At 34.4% G+C, this 20,161-nt stretch overlaps 1 protein-coding gene across 2 annotated transcripts in view; it reads right to left on the bottom strand.

Annotated features, from left to right (window-relative positions):
* RBBP8 (RB binding protein 8, endonuclease) overlaps positions 1 to 20,161 on the bottom strand; it is an 88,303-nt gene that overhangs the window by 18,218 nt on the left and 49,924 nt on the right. For both annotated transcript variants that reach the window (XM_036905774.2, XM_036905772.2), the window contains exons 5-13: positions 18,366 to 18,478; positions 15,701 to 15,767; positions 12,635 to 12,810; positions 10,428 to 10,532; positions 6,467 to 6,564; positions 4,707 to 4,819; positions 2,656 to 3,550; positions 2,450 to 2,573; positions 627 to 715 (exon numbers count right to left, since the gene is read on the bottom strand). In XM_036905774.2, coding sequence (XP_036761669.2) covers positions 627 to 715; positions 2,450 to 2,573; positions 2,656 to 3,550; positions 4,707 to 4,819; positions 6,467 to 6,564; positions 10,428 to 10,532; positions 12,635 to 12,810; positions 15,701 to 15,767; positions 18,366 to 18,478 — 1,780 coding nt within the window. The remainder of the gene's footprint in view (positions 1 to 626; positions 716 to 2,449; positions 2,574 to 2,655; positions 3,551 to 4,706; positions 4,820 to 6,466; positions 6,565 to 10,427; positions 10,533 to 12,634; positions 12,811 to 15,700; positions 15,768 to 18,365; positions 18,479 to 20,161) is intronic.

The raw sequence follows: 20,161 nt of genomic DNA, 5'->3' as shown, positions 1-20,161 counted from the left end.
AAGAGAGTATGTACCACTGAATTCCCTTGAGCCTCTCCCTTTCTTCTCCAATCTGCCTCACAATAAATGAGCATCAATGTATACAAAGAACAAGTTAATAAATTATATTTCTTGAAATAGATTAACAACTGTTAATACTTTATTAATATGCTAAGTGGAAGAGGATGTCTCAAACTATACAGAACCTCAACAAAAGCCAGAAGTTATTTCCACTATGAATTTTAATTAAAAAACAAAAACCCCCAACAGTACTTAAAAAAAGGGCCAACTGGGAAATTGAACTTTTTCCTTAATGTTATGTTATTTACAAAGCTAATCAAGGCATATGACGGACTATTTTGATAAAAAATAAAATTATTTAAAATATGTAACTAGCATTTGACATTATTTTGAAACTGTACTAATATTTTTCAGCAAAGGTCTTTCAAGTCAGAAAATGTTACTAGCTTTCAAAAATACCATAAAATTGGGAGAATAAGCATTTTTATTCTTAGTTTTCTGAATATACAAAGCAGGTTTTAAGAGGTATGAAATTATCTCAAGGTCACAGAGTGAATCAGAAGAGGAGGGTGATTAATAACTCACTAGAATAACCACATGGCCTTCGGTTTTACTTTCTAACTTACCTTTGTATCTATTACTGTAATGTCCATTTTATACTGAGAAAGGTCTGCTCCTGGATCTATACTCCACTGGATATTTTCAAAGGATACATCTTAGATAAGGAGAAAAACAATACACAATTAAAACAGATTTTAAAAATTCTCATCACTTGAAAACATTACGGGATCCACAGGATGGGAGAAGTTTTGTAAATCATTGTCTGGTAAAGGACTTTTTTCTAGGATAGATAAAGAACTCTCACAAATCAACAGTAACTAAGACAAATACCCCAACTGATACTGAGCAAAGACTGAATAGATACTCCTTCAAAGAAGATAAACAAATGGTCAACAAGCACATAAAAAGATATTCAACATTAGTCATCAGGGAAAGGCAAACCAAAATTACAATGAGTTACCAATGCAAGCCCAACAGATTACTAGAATAACAAAATGACAAGATCATAACAAGTGTTGGTGAGGATGTGGAGAAATCAGAACCCTCATAAGCTGCTGGTGGGAATGTGAAATGATGCAGCTGCCTTGGAAAAGTCAGATCATTCCTCAAAAAGCTAAACACAGAAATTGCATATAGCCCAGCAATTCTCCTATGATTAACTCAAGAAAAATGAAAACACAGATCCACACAAAACTGCACATCAATGATCATAGCAGCATTATTCATAATAGTAAAAAAAGTGAAATAGTGAAAAGTCACAGAAGATCATATATTGCATGATTCCATCTATATGAAAATTCTGAAACAGGCAAATCCATAAAGACAGAAAGTAGATTAGCACTGCCTAGGATTGGGAGAGAAGGGAGAGGAATGGATAATGGTTGATAATGGGTACTGTTCTTGGGGTGATGAAATGTTCTGAACTTACACTACAGTGATGGCTGCAAAACTCTGGGAGTATACCAAAACCTTTGAATTGTACACTTAAATGGGTGATTTTAGCTCAGTGAAATTTTTTCAAAAAAGTTAAAATCCTAACATTGTTTGGAGACGCTCTCAATGTATGTAGATATTAATGACAACTACACACAGTTCCATAACATAAAGTAGTATAATATTAACCCTAAGTAGACTGTGAAAGGTTAAGTGGGTATACTGTAATCCGTAGAGCAACCATAGGGAAAAAAAGCTAAAAAAAGAATCAGGAACAAGAATGGAAAAAATGTTTTCATACAGAGACTGAAACTTTCAACGACAAAAGAATGTGCTTCAGGAGAAAAGGAAAATAAACCCAGAATGAAGAAGTAACTTTTTAATGAAGAAGGAAAGAAAAAATACTGCATAGGAAGTATAGAAATATTTGGCTAAAAAGCCAAAAACACTCCTTTTAACACAGCAAAATTATGAAAAGATTAATATACATATTGGAGCAAACTGTTTTCAAACAAGTAGTTAAAAAAAACATATACACTATATATGCATGCTTATAGACACACATGTAAATGCAAAGAAAAAGATGGGCTACCTGTGGGATGAGAAACAAGATTTGGATGATGAAAATTTGACTTTATGTATTATAAAATTATGCGTAGTTTAAATTTGTTAAAGCTTTGGTAAATAAATTAAGAAATAACTATATAAAAACAGTGAATCCATATAAAATTACCTATAAAAGTGAGTACTAAAGATCTTAATTCATTTTTTGTTAAGTTATAAGGGCAGGAACATTACGTGTAAAATGAAACCACTAAGAATCATCCTATACACAAGAAAGAATAAGGTATTTTTTCTAAAACAATTCTATCCAAAGAATATAGATAATATATTACATATAACACTCAACTAAAAGTCATTTAAAGAGTGGAAATACTATTTATAGTGTACATACTTTGGTTGTTTTGTAGAGACTTTGTTTTAGCAATTCTACATGGATTTAACTGAACAACTGATGCAAGTTCACATGCTCCACGGACTGACCTGGTTATTTTTACTGGCTCATGAGAACCAGTACCCTAAAACAAAAAGAATTATTAGCATCTAGGTGAAATCACAACCAACCATTTTAAACAAAATCTTTGAACACTTATCACAAACCTTCAAGTCCTTGAAATGACTCTCTGTCTCCAAACTTTCATGTGGATGTAGAGGGATTTTAAAGATAGGATTTTCTTCCTTTATTTGTAATGGTGTTTTATTGTCTGGAGAGGATTTACTCAAGGACTGGAAGATGCACTCCTGTAAACAGGGCTCCTCTGGGGAATCTCTGGTTAACACACAGCTCCCACTCAGGGCCTTATGGCTTGAGGAGGGGCCCTTTGGAATGGGCTTCAACGCCTCTGTGAGAGTCACCTGCCTAAATCTGATTTTAGAGGTCTCACTTCCTTGGCTTTTCTCTTGACGCTGAACAGCTGAAAATCGATCAGACAGATCCAGAGGTTTATCCATCATATGGTCTCCATTCATGGAAGAAAGGTTATCCAGCAGAAAAGGAAACGCATTTTCTTTATCAAAAGAGGCTTGTGGATAGTTTACTTCATCTTCACTTTCCTCCTCAATTTTCCTTTTGGATGGTCTGCCTCCCAGTGGTTTCAGGGCTACTACATGGCTCTCTCTATCAGTAACAGCATCTTTAATGTGATCCACACTATCCTGTTCACTTATGGATTCACTTACATTTTTATTTTTAAGCATCTGCTTGTTAGAAGATGACTGGCTAATGATCTTGTTCACTTCAGACCCAAGATTGTGATGTGTGAAAAGGGCACTATCTTCAGATTTTGATCTAGTTTTCTCTGATCTAGAATTAGATGTGTTGTTGAAAGGCAGTGTTTTCAGATGGTTTTTTTTCCCAGTCTCTAAAAGAGAAGGGGACAAACTTGTATTCAAAGCTATACTACTTTTCACATTAGAGGTAGCTCCAAATACAGGGGATGATACCCGAGTCGTCAATTCTTCTCGAGGAGGAGTCTTTGATTCAGAATCTGAAAACCTAAAAAAATAAAGAGTGGTAAAACACTTTTTCTACTACAGAAGCAAAATAAAAAAGAAAAGCATAATGAGAAGACTCATGCTAATAACGAATTATTAACAGTAAGGTCTTATCCACGTATTAGAGGCAGATGACTAATCAGTGTTAAATACTGGCTTCTCTTCATTTGACAAAGAGAGGAAAGTAATACCATCTCAATAACATGATATTTCTATCTATAAATATTTTCTTTAGTAATTTAAATAACTTCACTATATATGAACATTGTACATTAATAAATTCCACTGGGGATCCAAATTCTTTTGTTGTTAGGAGATCTTGTCATAAGTAACTCCAAAAAACAAAATTCTTACATACTAAAGAATGAAACGTAACTTAAGACCCAGCCTGCCTCTAGCTCAAGAAATGGCTGTGGTAGTAGAAAGAGTCATCAGGTTTGAGTATGAAGATGTGGAATGGGTAAGAGCTCTGGCTCTAGTACTGAACAGTTTTGCAGCCTTAAACCAGACATTTACCTCTGTGGAGCCGCATTTTTGACAATTGTAAAAACAATAGGAGTAATAAAACCTACTTGAATGAGTTATAAGAATGACAAACTGAATATGATACATGTATTTAAAACTGAAGCTCCTTTTAAAAAGCAAAATGCTGTACAGTTAAGATAGTTCAAATGGTAAATTTTATGCATATTTTACAAAAAAAAATTTTTTTAAGGCAAAATGCTACATAAATATAGGTATTATTAATTAATGGATGTTCCAAAATTAGTAAAAACAATATGCAACAAAATCGTGGAAGTTCATCCAAGCTTAAAGATGCCTTTTACACAACATCCAGTTTTTGGAAATACAAATTTAGGAGGGATGACTAGTTCTTTAAAGCGAATAGGGCTGGGAATTCTTAAGTACGACTTAAGTACAGAAAGAATCAAAATACAATATCCATCTTTCTACAGTAATGCAAAAAGCCCTCAACTGGTCATTAGCTGGGGAAAATATTTTTTAAAATAAAAATTAAAACAACCACTACAATAAGTTCCATATAATTAAACTATTTCTCTCTGGCAGCAGAAAAGAAATAGTTTAATTATATGGAATTGCTTGTAATGGGATCTCACCAGTAGTTGATAAGTTTCTACCAAAGTGTTCCAAATTACCTTAAACTGTCTTCACTATTTCTTCTAGATTCTTCGAAAGGTGGTTTCTTGTAATCTCCTTCTAGACAGTGATAGAGCTCATCACAAAGAGGGCTCACGGGACCTTGAGATTTCTTCAACAGTAAAAGGTAAAGGACATAAATACCATGGAAGATTATTTGTGCTAAAAAGGGGTGAAATTCTGATCATGCTAGGATGTGGATGAACCTCAAAAACAGGTTAAGTGAAAGAAGTCAAACTCAAAAGCCACATAATGTATATGATTCCCTTTATATGAATTACTTTTGTTCATAAGACCAGAAAGGAGACTGGTGGTTGCCAGGAGCAGTGGTTAGTGGGGAATGAGCACTGAATATTTAACAAGTATAAGTATGGGTTTTACTCTGGGTGATGACAATGCTTTGGAAGCAGAGGTGCTAGTTACATAATACTGTGAAGGTACTAAATGCCACTGAATTGTACATTTTGAAACGATTAATTTTATTATGTACATTTCACCACAACAACAAAAAAAATGAAGCACATTTTAAATTTAAAGGAAGAAAAGCATCAATATTTTACTGTTTTACATTAGTACATTCTATTATTGGTATATAAAATTTCAATTCCAAAAAACATTCAGATGAGGGGAAGGGAACAGAGATGATTATTTATACTGACAGGAGATGGATTTAAATGGATCCATTAGAGAGCAGTTCTTCTCAAACTTTAATATGCTTAACAAGTCAACTGAAGATCTTACTAAATCACAAATTAAAATTCTCTTTCAGTAGGTCTGGGGTGGGGTCTGACATTCTCTCTCTCTAACAAACTTCATTCAAAGTGATGCAGGCACTGTTGGCCTGTGGGTCACACTTTAAACAGCAAGTCTTTAGAGATCAGCTCCCTTAATATATTTGGTGACTAAACTACTGACTTGCCAGGTTTTTATGTAGGAGGAAATTAGAAACCATTAAAACACATTTAAGGTTTAAGGTTAAAAACTACCCATTCTCAACTGAAGACAGATTTAAAACTAAAAAAAAAGTTCAAATGTAATGAAAAACTAATTAAACTTTTAGAAATTCAACAGCAAGACAATTTTATAAGCGCACATATACATTTACTGACGAAAGCAAAGGAATACTATTTTAAAGCTGTATCAAAATGAAACTTCCTTAAGATTGAAGAAATTAAGTTTTCTATTTTTAGGGATCAAGTTAAGAAAAAAAAGGTAGATGTGCCTGATATAAGGATTACTAAAATAAAAGAAAATCACAGGCTCAATTTCTAACCCATTCTCTAAAAATTAGGTCTAATTGGATTGGTACTTATAAGGGCAAAGAACTAAAGCATTTATTTTGGTCCCAAGAGTTCAGCCTGTTTTCCAATTCAAACTCCAGTTTACAGGATGGTACAAAGATTCAACAAATTCTGGATTTTTTAAGGTTTAAGGTTTAAGTTTTCTCTTAAATGGAACAAGGTTGGGTAGGGAGGAGAGAAAGAACAGGGAAGAGAGTTGGTTAAACTCTCTAAGCAATCAGTGCTTCCCTAAATTTTGATTCAACCTATAACCTGTATCTCCAAAATTCCAGACTGTAGTTTTCTGAGACTGCCTGGGGTGGATAATAAAAATGGGCCTCTTCAGCCACATCAATTTTTTTCTAGGCCTTTATCTAATGATCTTTGGGTAACATTAATTTTCTCTTGCTCAATTCTCTAAAAAACAGACCTACAAGGATACCACTTAATTCATACTATCACCAACCACAATTACTTACAGATTCTTCTTGAACACTAAGTCCAATTGTTTCAGCAACAACTGTAACTAAATTAAAAGATGACTTATCAGTGGGATAACTGTTCATTCCATGTGTTTCTAAGAAAGAAAGAAAGAAACAAAGAAAAAAAGCCAATTACACAATTGTAAAAACTAGATGTATAAAACAATTAAAAAGAAAGGAAAGAAAGAGACTTGGAGAACCACTTTACAAGGCCCTGGAGAATTTTTTAAATTCTGTGCTGAAGTCCATAATACCTACTATAAGTGGCAATAAGTTGCAGGTATCTAGCATTTACACTTGCCAAACTTTTTCAGCTAAGTTTTCCATTTTTCCTCAATGAATTGAATGCAACAGATAATTTATCTTGTTGCCACTGGAAAAATAAAATCATAAACTATATACATTTATCATTATAAATATTTCTTGTGATATAAGAAATTGTGTGAATATCAAACCCTATCTGATACGCTTTTCATGAAAACATGCTTTGTGGGAGAGTTTTTCAGCACTGCATAATTTTCAGGTTTTGAGCTAATACATATTTATATAGAGCTTCAGTAAGTCAACCAGTATTTATGGAGAGCATAGAATATTTCAGGTATTGTGCTAGGCACTAGGTGAAAAGAAAAGTTTCTTGTCCTCAAGAAGCTTATGGGCTAACATAGATGGAACAGAAAGATAAAAAGAGAATAGCAATGAAAGGTCACAAACATTAAAGGTACATAAAATGGATGATGTAAACACAAAGGAAGGACTCCTCAATCTGTCCTAGGAAATCAAAGAAAGCCGTACCACAAGCCTAAGTTGATCCTTGAGAGAAAGAGGAATTTGACAGCTCTACTGAGGTGGGGGCAGAGAGGAGGATTCTAGGTATGCGTAAGGGTCCAGATTTGTACAAAAAACCCACATGTCCAGGAAACTACATGTGGTTCAATTGCTGGAAATCAAAGTGCAGAAGATGTAATAGTAGTAGGACATGAGCCCAGACAGGTTACATTATCTATCAGATTATGTTAAACAGTTTAAAATTTATCCTGTAGGCAACGAAGAGACTGGTTTTGGAATGGAAGACAGATAAAAAAACTTGGGTTAAAAAGTTAACTCAGATACACTGGTAGAGCCAAGAAGCAGTCATTAATAGGCAAAGGACTAATAGGTTTACGGAAACCATGTGATGAGAGATGCTGATGGCCTAAACTAGTATGAGGCTGTGCATGACAGATATGCAGGAGATGCTAACAACAAGACTCACAGACTATTTAGAAACAAGAGATGAAGAAGCTAGGGTCTAGGATGACTCAAGAGTCTTCTGATTTAGGTAACTCAGAGGTACTGTATAGTGTCATTTGCTGAGATTGTAAACAAAAGAATGAGGAGGATTGACAGGAAAATTTCAATTTTGGACATGCTGACGTTGAGGAATTTCCAGGTAGAGTTGTTCAACCACAGGCAGATATACTGGTTTAGAACCTAGAAGAAAAGTCTTGGACAGAGGTATAGATTTGGGATTTACTATCATATAGGTTATAGCAGAATATTAACTCTTGGAGAAAATTCCTTCAGAAAGAGGAAATGAGGAGCCAGTGACCATATATACTTGGGACAGTAACATTTCAAGACAGAGAAAAAACAGCCAATAGAAGGAAAGTGAAAAAGAGAACAATAAAAAGAGAATCAGGAGAATAGCAGTACACTCAAGAAATAGAGTGCTCAAGGTCAAATGCCACAGAAAGGTCAAGATAAAGACTGGGGAAGTAGTCACTAGATTTAACAATCAGGAGGTCACTGATGACTTCTACCAGAGCAGTTCCAGTGTAAGGAGGGAAAGAGAGTGTGTTCTCTTTTTTCTTCCTTCCCTCTTTTCCCCACTCCTTGGGGGTAGGGAGTAGAGTGGAATCCACACTATAGTGGATTCAACTGGAGTAAAAGGGAGTTAATAAAGAGATAATGAACATGTATCACTTTTGCAGCTTGGAAGAGAAGCTGCAGCTAAGGGTAGAGACAATTACGAAAGGGGTTATTTTTAAAAAACAGAAGATAACATATATGTATATGTTGAGAAGAAAGAACCTGTGGAGAGGCTGGAGGTTATATAAGAGCAGAGGACAACTGATGGAGTAAAGTCCTGGCGGTAGTAGGAATGGGCTCCACAGTGCTGAGAAGCACAGATCTGTCCTGCTTGGTGTTAGAGCCCAGCACCCTTTGCCAGACAGTCCATCTATACCCATGCATACATGTTCACACACACACACACACCCTAATATAAAATGATGTGTAGCTTTCATACTACTACTAATAAAGTGAGTATGGGATTAACCTTGGCCAACGCTTCCAACTGGGCTCTGAATCTCCTCTCTCATCTTTTCAAGGATCTAGCTATTGTTCCCTCTTTCTCTGGAATTATTTATTCCTCTTTAGTTGATCATTACATCAGCATAAAAATATGCTATAATGTCCCATCTTTTAAAATCCTCCCTCGACCCATGTTTCTCTCTGTCTTTCCTATTACTTTTACCAGAGAGTACCTTGAAGGACTTGCTTTCTCCACTGTCTCTGCTCCTAGTTTCTCTTGAACAGAGAAAGAAACTCTTTAGTTGATCATCCTTACACTTCAACAGTTCACCTTACGAGTTTACCACTCAATGATCCCCATAGGACCAAATCCAACAGTCAATTCTTAGTCTTCATCTGCCCAGACCTATTAGCGCTGTTTACCACAGCTGACTACACCCTGCTTTCCCCACTTGGCTTAAAGGACACCACTCTGCCTCAGCTGTCCCAGCTCACTGGTGGCACCTTCTTGCTACTTTACTGGTTCCCCCTTATTTTCACAATCTCTAAAACACTCTCTCAACAGTTGTGACATCATCTCCAAGGAGATGAAAAATGGTTTCTGGGGGCCAAAAAAATCTCTTTTTATGTGTAAGGCACAGATACATGGACACTCATACAGCCTATCTGCAGTTAAAGTTCCATGCTGGAAATGATTAGGGGAAAAAAAATCTAAAAAGGTTGGATAAGGGTGATAATGAAAAACCACTGAGAATCACTATGCTGGAGTATAATGGAGGGCCCCAGGCCCAAGTAATTGAACTTCTCACCTCCATCTGCACTCGCCTGGTAATCTCCTCCAGTCTCATGGCTTTAGATACCACCTACATACTAACAATTTGCATTCCTAGCTTCATCCTAGACTTCTCCAAACTCCTATCCATCTACCCATCCAAAATCTAGATACCAGAATATCTAACCAGTGTCTCAAACAGAATATTCTCCAAGCCAAATTCCTGATTTCTAGCCACCCCTACCCTGATTCCCACACTGCAAACCTGATGCTCCTAGTCTCCTTCCTCTTGGTAAACAGGAACTCTAGAGTTGCCCAAACTAGCTCTGCCCCAGTCACACAAGCCTCCTGAATGTACCTCAAAGAAACCAAATGACACCTTACCCCAAGGCCTTAGTGCTCACTGACTTCTCCAGCTGGGAAGATATGAACTGCTTGCCTATGTCTCTGCTCAAATGTCACTTTAAGTGAGGCTTTCTAATGTCTCTTCTTACCCTATTTTTCTTCACAGTGCTTGCTTCTACCTAACATATTAATTTTCTTCCTCCCCCAGCTACAGACTGTAAGCTCTAAGAGGTTATCGGCCTTGTTTTGTTTAGTGCCTGCTATACAGCAGACACTCAAATATTTGTTGGATGAATGAGTAAAGCACAGTAAAGCCTTGTTTACTTAAAATTATTAGTGATTTGAATTAATATGGATATAGATCTTAATATGAATTAGTAATAACATTTGCTTAATTTTCCCAGTATGAAAAAGACTGTTAAACAACCAGTAACACAAAATTTTATGGAAAACATTAAAAAATATTGTCTAATTCAGACTGTTGGCTACTCTTGCCCACAAATAACCACAAATTTTAAAGTTATAAAAGTAATAAGAGTAAGTGCTTACTAGGCATAGAAGATTCACTCTGATCACAAGTGTCAGCCACTAGAATTTCATTTTCATTAGGTTTATGCTGTGGATGAGTTGAAGACTTTGGAACTTTTTTCAATTCTAAGGGAAAAAGAAGAGATTACTTAAAAGCAATCATGATGAAAAATAGCAAAATAATGTTTTGATAAACCACTATAAACCTATCTTTAAATGCATTAGAAGTGCTATTTTACTGATAAAATTCTTGTATTCTAAGGAAACATTTAGTCCTGTAGTTTCAGTAAGAAACAAAGCTGGAAGTTAGGACAGCAGGAGAGAGACGACTAGAACAGATAAGCTGCTTCTGACCTAATTCTTCTAGAACTGCATTATTTTAATGTATCTTTTCCTTGTGTTTTTGTTGCAAATCAATAGGTTCATTTAAAATGGACATTTCATCATTTATCTCCAGAATATTTGTTTTGGAGTTGATATTTTCTGGAAGGAACATATTTTGTCAGAAATCATTCCTTGTTTAAAGATTTAATTCAAAGAAAACCTAAAGAAGGACCAAGAGAAATACTTTTACGAATGTTAACTTGAAAATAATATTAAAAGCACTATAAACTTTAAAATAAACAAACAAGATTGGTTAAGAAAGGGATGAGGACTAAACGATTAACTCAGTTTTAAAATAATTTGTGTGGCTAAAAAGTGATATTTAAAACCAAAATTTCGGATATCAAGTCAAAATGTTCACAGCAAGATAACACAAATTAAGCTTTTAAGTAATTGAAGGTTATTTTCATACATTGAAGAAATAAACAAGAGCATTTATACTCTCTATATAAAAAGGTATACAAGAAAACTTTCCTAATAAAGAGAATTGTTGTGGTTTGTTTTTCTGTATATTCTTATAGATGGATTTAAACAAGATCTAAATTATGCAGATGCTTATCTGTAGAGAGTCATGTTCTGTCTGATAGACTAAAAAAAGGCCAATGAATAACCATTATTGAGCCACAAGCCTACATTTTATTCCAGCTCCTAAGTACGCATAAGATTCTTTTCTTTTTCTTTCTTCTCCTTTTTTTTTTTTTTTTAGGAGAGCAAGGCAGAGGCTTTTATTTAGAGAGAAAGCGAGAGGACAGAGCTCGTTGGCTCAAGCCAGGAGGGGACAAGAGAGCCCCCTTTTAAACAGTTCTTTTGCTTTCCATTAGATGGCGATACAAGCTCATATAAAATGGGGAAAAAAATTGTGCCCCAATTACTTAAATTTTTTAAAGGCATAACTACTGTCAACAATTTATTTGCATTATAAAAATCTGTCTAGGATTATGTGCACCCCTTCCCCCCAAAAGCTTTCACTATTACGAACAGTTTAGGTTAAAAATGAGTCTTTATTAAAAGGAATAATCATTGCATCATGTCACAGATAAATTTCAGGGCTACCTGAAAAGGTAGTTTCAAACCATTCAGCAGAAATGGTAAACTGGCCTGGAATTAGAAATATGCCACTGATAAGCTACAAAGTAGACACATTATAAAGCCATTTCTTGGTTAACACCAAGAAATAGTAATATATCATATTTATTTATAAATAATACTTTCTAATAAATTATAACAAAAATAGCCAGTTAAAATTATTGGTGGGAGCAGCTATGGGTAAGACTGGGAAAGTGTATTTTTACAGCTCATAGATCTGTATTTGAATTTTGACTAATCTACTTACTTGACAGGTGTTCCTGAGTGAGTTATTAATGCTTCTGAAGAGGATATCTTTCCACATCTATAAAATGAAGGTGCTAATAGCTACCTCATAAGCCTGGCATTAGAATTAAAATATAGTAATAATGTATTCAAATCACTCAGCATGCCTGGCACACAGGTGATGGAAATTTATGCTAAGTTCCTTTCCTCTTTCCTTCTGTCCCACTCAGATATGTATTTTTATATTCCCTATAATATATATTACTTCCTAGGAATATTTTAAAAAGGAAAATAAACTATTCACTCCATTTATACATAGTCAGATAAACAGCGCATGTCTGTACACAATACAGGCAGAAAATGTCTTTCCAGCCACTTTACTTATAAAAATTAAAACTTAATAGTTGTAATTTAAGTTACTTGAACAATGACCCTTCCTTCCACTAGACTGAATAACGTAAAACTAACAATAAACGAGGAATACTTTTTTTTTTTACAAAATCAGGTAACTACAACACAATTCCAGTCCTTACCATCTGTACACATGGAGTGGTCTGGTTTAGCATGTGCTTGTTCTAAGTATCGTACATGGAGGTTCTCCTTTCTTCGTAGTAGGCTGACGCCAGAAAATGAAAAGGCTGTAATTGGTGAATCTGGAATAACATTCTCATCAGATTCAAGATCAGCTGCTTGATGTTGTTGATCATTCCTAGACGAAAATAATGACAAATGAAAATTAATTCAACGAATATGTATTTAAAAATCTACTATATAGTATAGTATGGAGCCACAGCACAGGCATGAAGTTGTGAGATGTAATTCCTTGCAATTAATGTTCCAAATCTAAATACAAGGATTAGAAAAGTACTGATATGATTAGAAGTAGCAAGTAGGAAATACTACTTTGAGAAGTGAAGCACAAAGTGCAGCTGGTGGTACTGGAGGTGAAATTAAAAGAATTTCAAATGGCAAAGAAAGTCAGCAGAGGATCCACAGTGTTTGAGTAAAAATGTAGTACTGTATACTTATTTTAGAGATGGGCAAGCCGGAACTGCACAGAGGAGTCTTGATTAAGTATGCATGTAATTTTAGAAAGTAAGAGGAAAGAGATTTAGGTTTTAGAACATGGATACAATGTGATCATCTAGCAGCAAGAATGTGCAAGACTGATTGGGAAGGAAAGAAAGAAGGCAAGGAATCAATTAGTGGCTACAATAGGCCAGGCAAAAGAGCACCTGTGGATTTGAACTAGAGTGTTGAAAATAAGTATGATAGGGAAGGGACCAACGCTAAACGCTGTGGTAGTAGAGTCAATACGACTTGCAAATGGCAAATATATGGTGGTAAGTAATATTAACAATTGTAACTACCACCATTTGTTGTGGCTTTATACTGCCAGGCACTGTTCAAAGTGCTCCATGTATTAGTTTAATTACTGCAACTGTATAAAGTATTATTACTTAACAGAAGTTAAGTCACTGATATAGTAACAGAACCAGGATCTAAATGCAGCAGCCAGATCCCCAGGACAATACCGTTAAGCACTCAACAAGTGTTATCCTTAGCCCAGACCAGGAGACTAATGACTGATTACAAACAGGATTCAAATGTGGAATTTCTACCACTGCTTTTTTCCAGGCACCTTTACAGTCACTATTAACATATCAGTCAGAACAATCCTGTTAAAACTTAAGTCACATTCCTTTGCCTAAAACCTGCCACATCTCCCCATTTCACTGAAAACAAAAGCTAGTGTCCCTTTAATGATTCACAAGGTCCTACATGATCTGACTGTCCCCTCCCCATATTATTTCTCCCATCTCTTTTTATTTTGTACTCTACTCCAGCCACCCTTACTTTCCTGAGTTTCCTCAAATGTACCAGGTGTATTCTGACCTCAGGTTCTTTGCTCTAAGTGTTGAATTTGCTTGGAGTGCTCATTGCCACATATCACATGGTAATTACCTCATCTCCTTCAAGTCTTTGCTAGAGTTGGATTTTCTCATCAAAGTCTATCTTGAACATGTTATTTAAAATTGCAACCTCCTTCCCACATCCTAGTACTCCTGTTCCTTGTTCTGCACTATTTGCTTTATCCATAGCATTTACTGCTTTCTAACAGTATATAATTGATTTGTCTATTGTTCACTTGCCAGGATGTAAGCTCTAAGAGGATAAGGATCTTCGGTTCATTGATGCATCTCAAGTGTCTACAATAGTAGACACTTGGTATGTACTCAACAACTATTTGTTGAATGAATGAACATGAGAGAGTCCCAGATGTCACTTGAAGAATAAATTTGTGCTGACCTAGGCATATGTTCTTCCCCAACTGAATTCAGGACCAGTGGCACTTCTTTTGATTTGGTTTGGATTGAAATGTGGTTACTGAGTAAAATAAAGTTAACTTTAACCCAACTGACTTTCCCATGTCAAATGATTACTGACCTTATTTGCCAACTAATTCTTACGAGTCAGTCAGGCATGTAGGCTTTATGTGACAAAACCAGTCTGTCCTATTACACTCATCTCAATTTGTAATACTATTTCCAAAGAAAAATATGAGAATTTATAAACTATGAAGAACAGAGATTTTTTAAAAATTAAAAGGCCCAAAGATAAGTTTTTCCTAACAGAGATTAAATCTTAACTTCCTAGATAATATCAATATTACTTGTAGTCTATACCTAATATTCACAACTGAGGAAAATCTTTAGAGCTAATACCTAATTTTTAATTTCTCCCTATAATTCTACTGTCTTACTCCGGAAAAACATAAGCTAAGGTCATATGAAAAAGCCTTATAAATTAATGGAGTGTGAAATCTGACCTTGCTTTTAACTATCACGTCACAGCCTTCCCTACCTATTAGTCATAAAAATTCAACCTGAAACATGAATAAGTCACGAGAAGAAACTGATTTCCTGGCAGAGTCAATCTAGAAGTAGCCAGAGTTACAAAATGGAAAAAAAAAAAAAACCCACAAAACAAAACACAAAACTAGCTACTAAAGATATCCAAATTAAGTATACTGGTGCTGGCTTTGTCCTCCTTTCTCTTTCTTAGTCATAAAGGGGGAAAAAAAAACAATTTCCATATGTTAACCAAATTTCTTCTTTAAAGGATTAGGTCTCACTGTGATTTTCTGAGAAGTTAGAAATTCATGGCACAACTTTCAGTTAATTGTGCACACAGGAGGAAGAAGTTCTGAAGGTCTGAGATGTGTATAAGAAGTATTTATTCAGATTATTTTCATGAAACTTTTGGGACAGGGCTGGAAGGGAGGTAACAAAACTCAAATATTTATTTAAAATATAAATATTTCAAATATTTGAATAACTATAATAATTATAAAAACTAAAATGCTTTAAATTAAAATTTTATGCTACTTTATATATTCACACAGATGCATACGCTCTTCATATATACTCCCTAAACACAAAAATATACTGATTTTCTTTAAAGGTTTTATTGCAGAAAATTTTATAATTTTAAAAAATTAAATCTGCTATTTTAATATATCTTTACAGTTTGTATGGCTAAATAAAACAAAGGAAAATGTCCAATTTTCTGTTGCAATTAAGGAACAGTATACTTACTCAATTTTCTGCTGCAGCTGTTCAGAAAGCTTTTTATTTTCTTCCTGTAAAGTATTCTTTTCATTCACTTAAATGTAAAGTAAAAAAGGAGCACATGTTATAGCTCTATCAACATGTATGTCAAGTATTTTCAATGTCAACAGTTATGCAGAAATTAGAACTTTCTAAGTCTTAATGTTAGTCAAGGTTAATGCTTCTGTGCAAAACTAATTTGTTACTAGGTGGTGATTACTACATCTCATATTGTGCCAGTTCCATGTAACTGATTAACTGGCAATTTAATATAATGCTTGTGGGAAAAAAAGAGTACCTCACTTAAGAGAGAGTACAGTCTAACTATTCAAACTGAGGATAAGAGCACATTCCATCTGGTCACTTGGTCCTACTAAATTTCAAGTATCATTTTAGTCTTTTATTGTGGATCATAAAAGTAACATAACACTGAATACAGTATAATTTTATAACATAAATACACTTAGTCAAATTTTCTTCTTTAATCATACTGTGTTTCATGAATAATTACAGCATCAGTAATTTAAATATATCTACTAAAGTAGTCTATTTGCTTTAAACCATCTCATCTGAATTTTCGTATCCATCCTTTAATTTATAAAGCAAAACCTCAATTTTGCTGCAGCTAGCACAAAATTATCATCAATCCATAGCGTGATATCACTGGTTAAGCACGTGTTTACTAGGAGGAATATATCTAAGAGATCAAGTCATAGTAAATGCAATTAACCTCTACCAAAAAAAGTTAATCATATTCCAAAAATTTGTTAATAATTTAGTGGTTTACAAAAACCTAAACATATTTCTTACACTAAGTAAAAATTTGACTGTAATATATGAAGTTTAGTAAAACCATCTCCATGGACAGTGACCCATTCTAATGAGACAAGATTATTACATAAACATGCTTCACACAAATGAAAGTGACAAGGGCATAAGAGAGGTACAGATAAAGTACTAGAGGAAATTCCAAGGAGAAGAAGGTTACTTTTGCACCCTTGAGAAGATCAAGAAAAGATTCTTCAAAGAGAGGACAACTGAGCTAGACAGGTGACTTTTCTCTGCAGAGAAGTAATGGAACAAAGTTAGAAAGACTGGGTATAAATAAGGTCTTGGGCTAATGTGGAAGGAGCAGAAATAGGAAGCGAGGACAGGCAGAAGAGCTGTTAACAGAGGCAGCATTAGTAGTTACTTGGCAACTCACTCTTTGTAGAGCAAGAGAAGTCAAAGATGACCTTAGCTTTCTGATTAAGATGGTTTACTTGCCTCTCCCTCTCCAAATCTCAATTAAATGGGGAAAAAAAGACTCTAAAAATACATCAATTACAATATAGAAAAGCCAGAAAGGGTACCACTAGCAGATCAGAACTATGAGAAATTCTTGAATGATTTTAAAAAATAGATCGGCTCAGACTGATGGTAAAATCTAACAAAAAAAGGGCCATGAAAAGGAATGCTGCCTTATTCCTTAACACGGTTTTTTACTTGTTTGGAGTTTTTGGCTATTTTTCAGCCAGTTAAAAGGAAATCTGACTATTAGATATGAAGACATTATGGAAGATATTTCTAGTACTAATGATGATTTAACTGTGGATCTCAACTGATTTTATATGTTATACATAGTAGTTTTCTACTTACCGGTAATATTCTTATGTTCCTAAGCAAACGCATGCATGCATTCACACAAAAACACCATAGAATCTATACACCTAAGTATATTAACATGGAAACACTTCTAAGACATAGTCTAAAATGAAAAAATACATGTCACAACAAGAAGTATGATCCCATTAAAATTTAAGAGAGAGAGAAAGGAGGGGATAAAATGAGAGAAAGAGACAGGCAGAAAGACAGACAAACCAAGACCTAGAAAGATACACATCAGTATCTTTCTGACTGTTAATAGTAGTTACTGCTGGTAGCAGATAAAACTGTGTTCTTTCTATCCCTTTTAAAAATGAGTATTTACTAATATATTCTTGCTTGAATAGCCAGAGGATAGCAATATAATTAGTAGAAAAAAATAAATTCAGAAGATGGACTTAGTTTGGAAAAGAAAGAATTAGATCTGGACATGTTGAGATTTGGACATGTTGACTGTGAGGTGCTTATAATGAGACCAGGTAAAGGTCACTGAGAGAGTATATAATTAAAAGACAAGAAGACTAAGTGAAGTATTAGAAAGGAAAAAGGGCTAAGAATGCAAGAAAACCCTACATTAAATGGGGAAGAATACTAAAAACTGAAAATTGAATACTTTTAATAGTATGTTATGAAAACCAAAAAAAGTATAGACCTTTGCAGAACACTGCCTGCTTTAACTTGACTACACAGTCAAATTCCATGAAATAAAGATAAAACCAAAATACGCAAATGTGGACACATACAAAGGAAATTTGCTTCCTGTCTTATAGCTGACGACACTGTAAGGCCAATGTGAACAGTATTTACACAACTCTTTTGTACCCTACTTCTTAGGAATATAAACATAAGATTAAATCTACAAAAAAGGGAAAAAAGGACATTTGAACTTCTGTCTAAATAAGGAAAAATACATGGAAATGATACATTTGATTGCAACCAACTTAATAATAGGTTTTAACAACAGTACATTATGCTTTAAATCTTTAATAATGGAGGAAAGGAAACTCACTAAGCTCTGTGATGAGTTTAAGATTCTGCTGCCGGATATTTTCAAACTCTTGCTGTTTTTTCCGCATATGTTCTTCAGTTACTGCACAGCGATCACATAATCCTGCTCTTAATCTGTGAGACAAAAGCAAGATATTTTAAGAGTAGACCTTAAATGGTGTCACCAATAAATAAATAAATAAGAGAGGTGATGGATGTTTTGATTAACTAGGTGGTGTGAATCCTTTTGCAATGTACACTTTATTTTATAATTTTGTCAATTATATTTTAATAAAGCTGAAATTTAGAAAACACCAAAAAACCAAAATATTTTTCAACTACTGAAAGATGTTTCCTTATATTTGAAGTCTAAGATTTTTATACTTTATGTAGATCTCAAGAATTGACTTGGCATAGCCAAAGCAATCCTGAGAAGGAAGAATAAAGTGAGGGGATTATGCTCCCTGACTTCAAGCTCTACTACAAAGCCACAGTAATCAAGACAATTTGGTACTGGCACAAGAACAGACCCACAGACCAGTGGAACAGAATAGAGTCTCCAGACATTAACCCAAACATATATGGTCAGTTAATACATGATAAAGGAGCCATGGACATACAATGGGGAAATGACAGCCTCTTGAACAACTGGTGTTGGCAAAAGTGGACAGCTACATGTAAGAGAATGAAACTGGATTATTGTCTAACCCATACACAAAAGTAAACTCGAAATGGATCAAAGACCTGAATGTAAGTCATGAAACCATAAACTCTTAGAAGAAAATAGGCAAAAATCTCTTGAATATAAACATGACCAACTTTCTCCTGAACGCATCTCCTCGGGCAAAGGGAAACAAATAAAAAATGAACAAATGGGACTATATCAAGCTAAAAATCTTCTGTACAGCAAAGGACATCATCAGCAGAACAAAAAGGCATCCTATGGTATGGGAAAATATATTTGTAAATAACATATCCAACAAGGGGTTAACATCCAAAATATATAAAGAACTCACACACCTCAACACCCAAAAAGCAAATAACTGTATTAAAAAATGGGCAGAGGATCTCAACAGCAACTTCTCCAAAGAAGAAATACCATTTTCAACAGACTGCATTTCTGAGTAAAATTCTGTGAAAATCTACTAATTTAAAACTCTATCCCATGGAACTTAGTCATTGAAGAAACTGACCTTGTCTTAATTTATAGCCAAAATATGAATCCCAGTCCAGCACCAAGGGGCAGTATTATATTTTAAGCAAGTTTGAATCTGCTTTGCTCAACATAGGATATAACACATAATTCAACTTTTTTAGTTGAATGAATACTAAATGGCAAAAAATACAAAACTTTTTAAAAGTCTCGTCATATTTTGCTCTTCTTAGCATTAAAAAACCCCCAAAGTTAGCAAAAATTCACAATGTATTATTATGTAAAAAGAAAAAAAAAGATGACAAACTAGCTTTCACTAATTATTTGTGAGTACTAAAGGCAAGAGGGAAATACATATACTGTAGATGAGGGAGGGGATGGTGGTGGAGAGAAAGGTATACCCCAAAATATTGTGAACAGTTAATAACAGGTACCAGAATTACAGAAGATTTTCTTTTTAGTGTTTTCCTGTATTTTCAAAATTTCTCTAATTTCATTATTTATATAATCAGGAAATGATATGGTTGAAAAAACAGACTCATATTTCACATTAGGAATTTAGAAAATACACTCTAAAATTTTTAACTCAATCTAAGTCAGTAAGATAATAAGTATTTAAATGTGTATGGAAGTCATAACACTGTAGTATATATGCCCCAAGTTTT

The sequence above is a fragment of the Manis pentadactyla genome, chromosome 6 (assembly GCF_030020395.1).
Source record: "Manis pentadactyla isolate mManPen7 chromosome 6, mManPen7.hap1, whole genome shotgun sequence".
NCBI classification, from domain to species: domain Eukaryota; kingdom Metazoa; phylum Chordata; class Mammalia; order Pholidota; family Manidae; genus Manis; species Manis pentadactyla.
The sequence above is the reverse complement of the archived record's forward strand: the minus strand, read 5'-3'. Positions and strand labels throughout refer to the sequence as shown.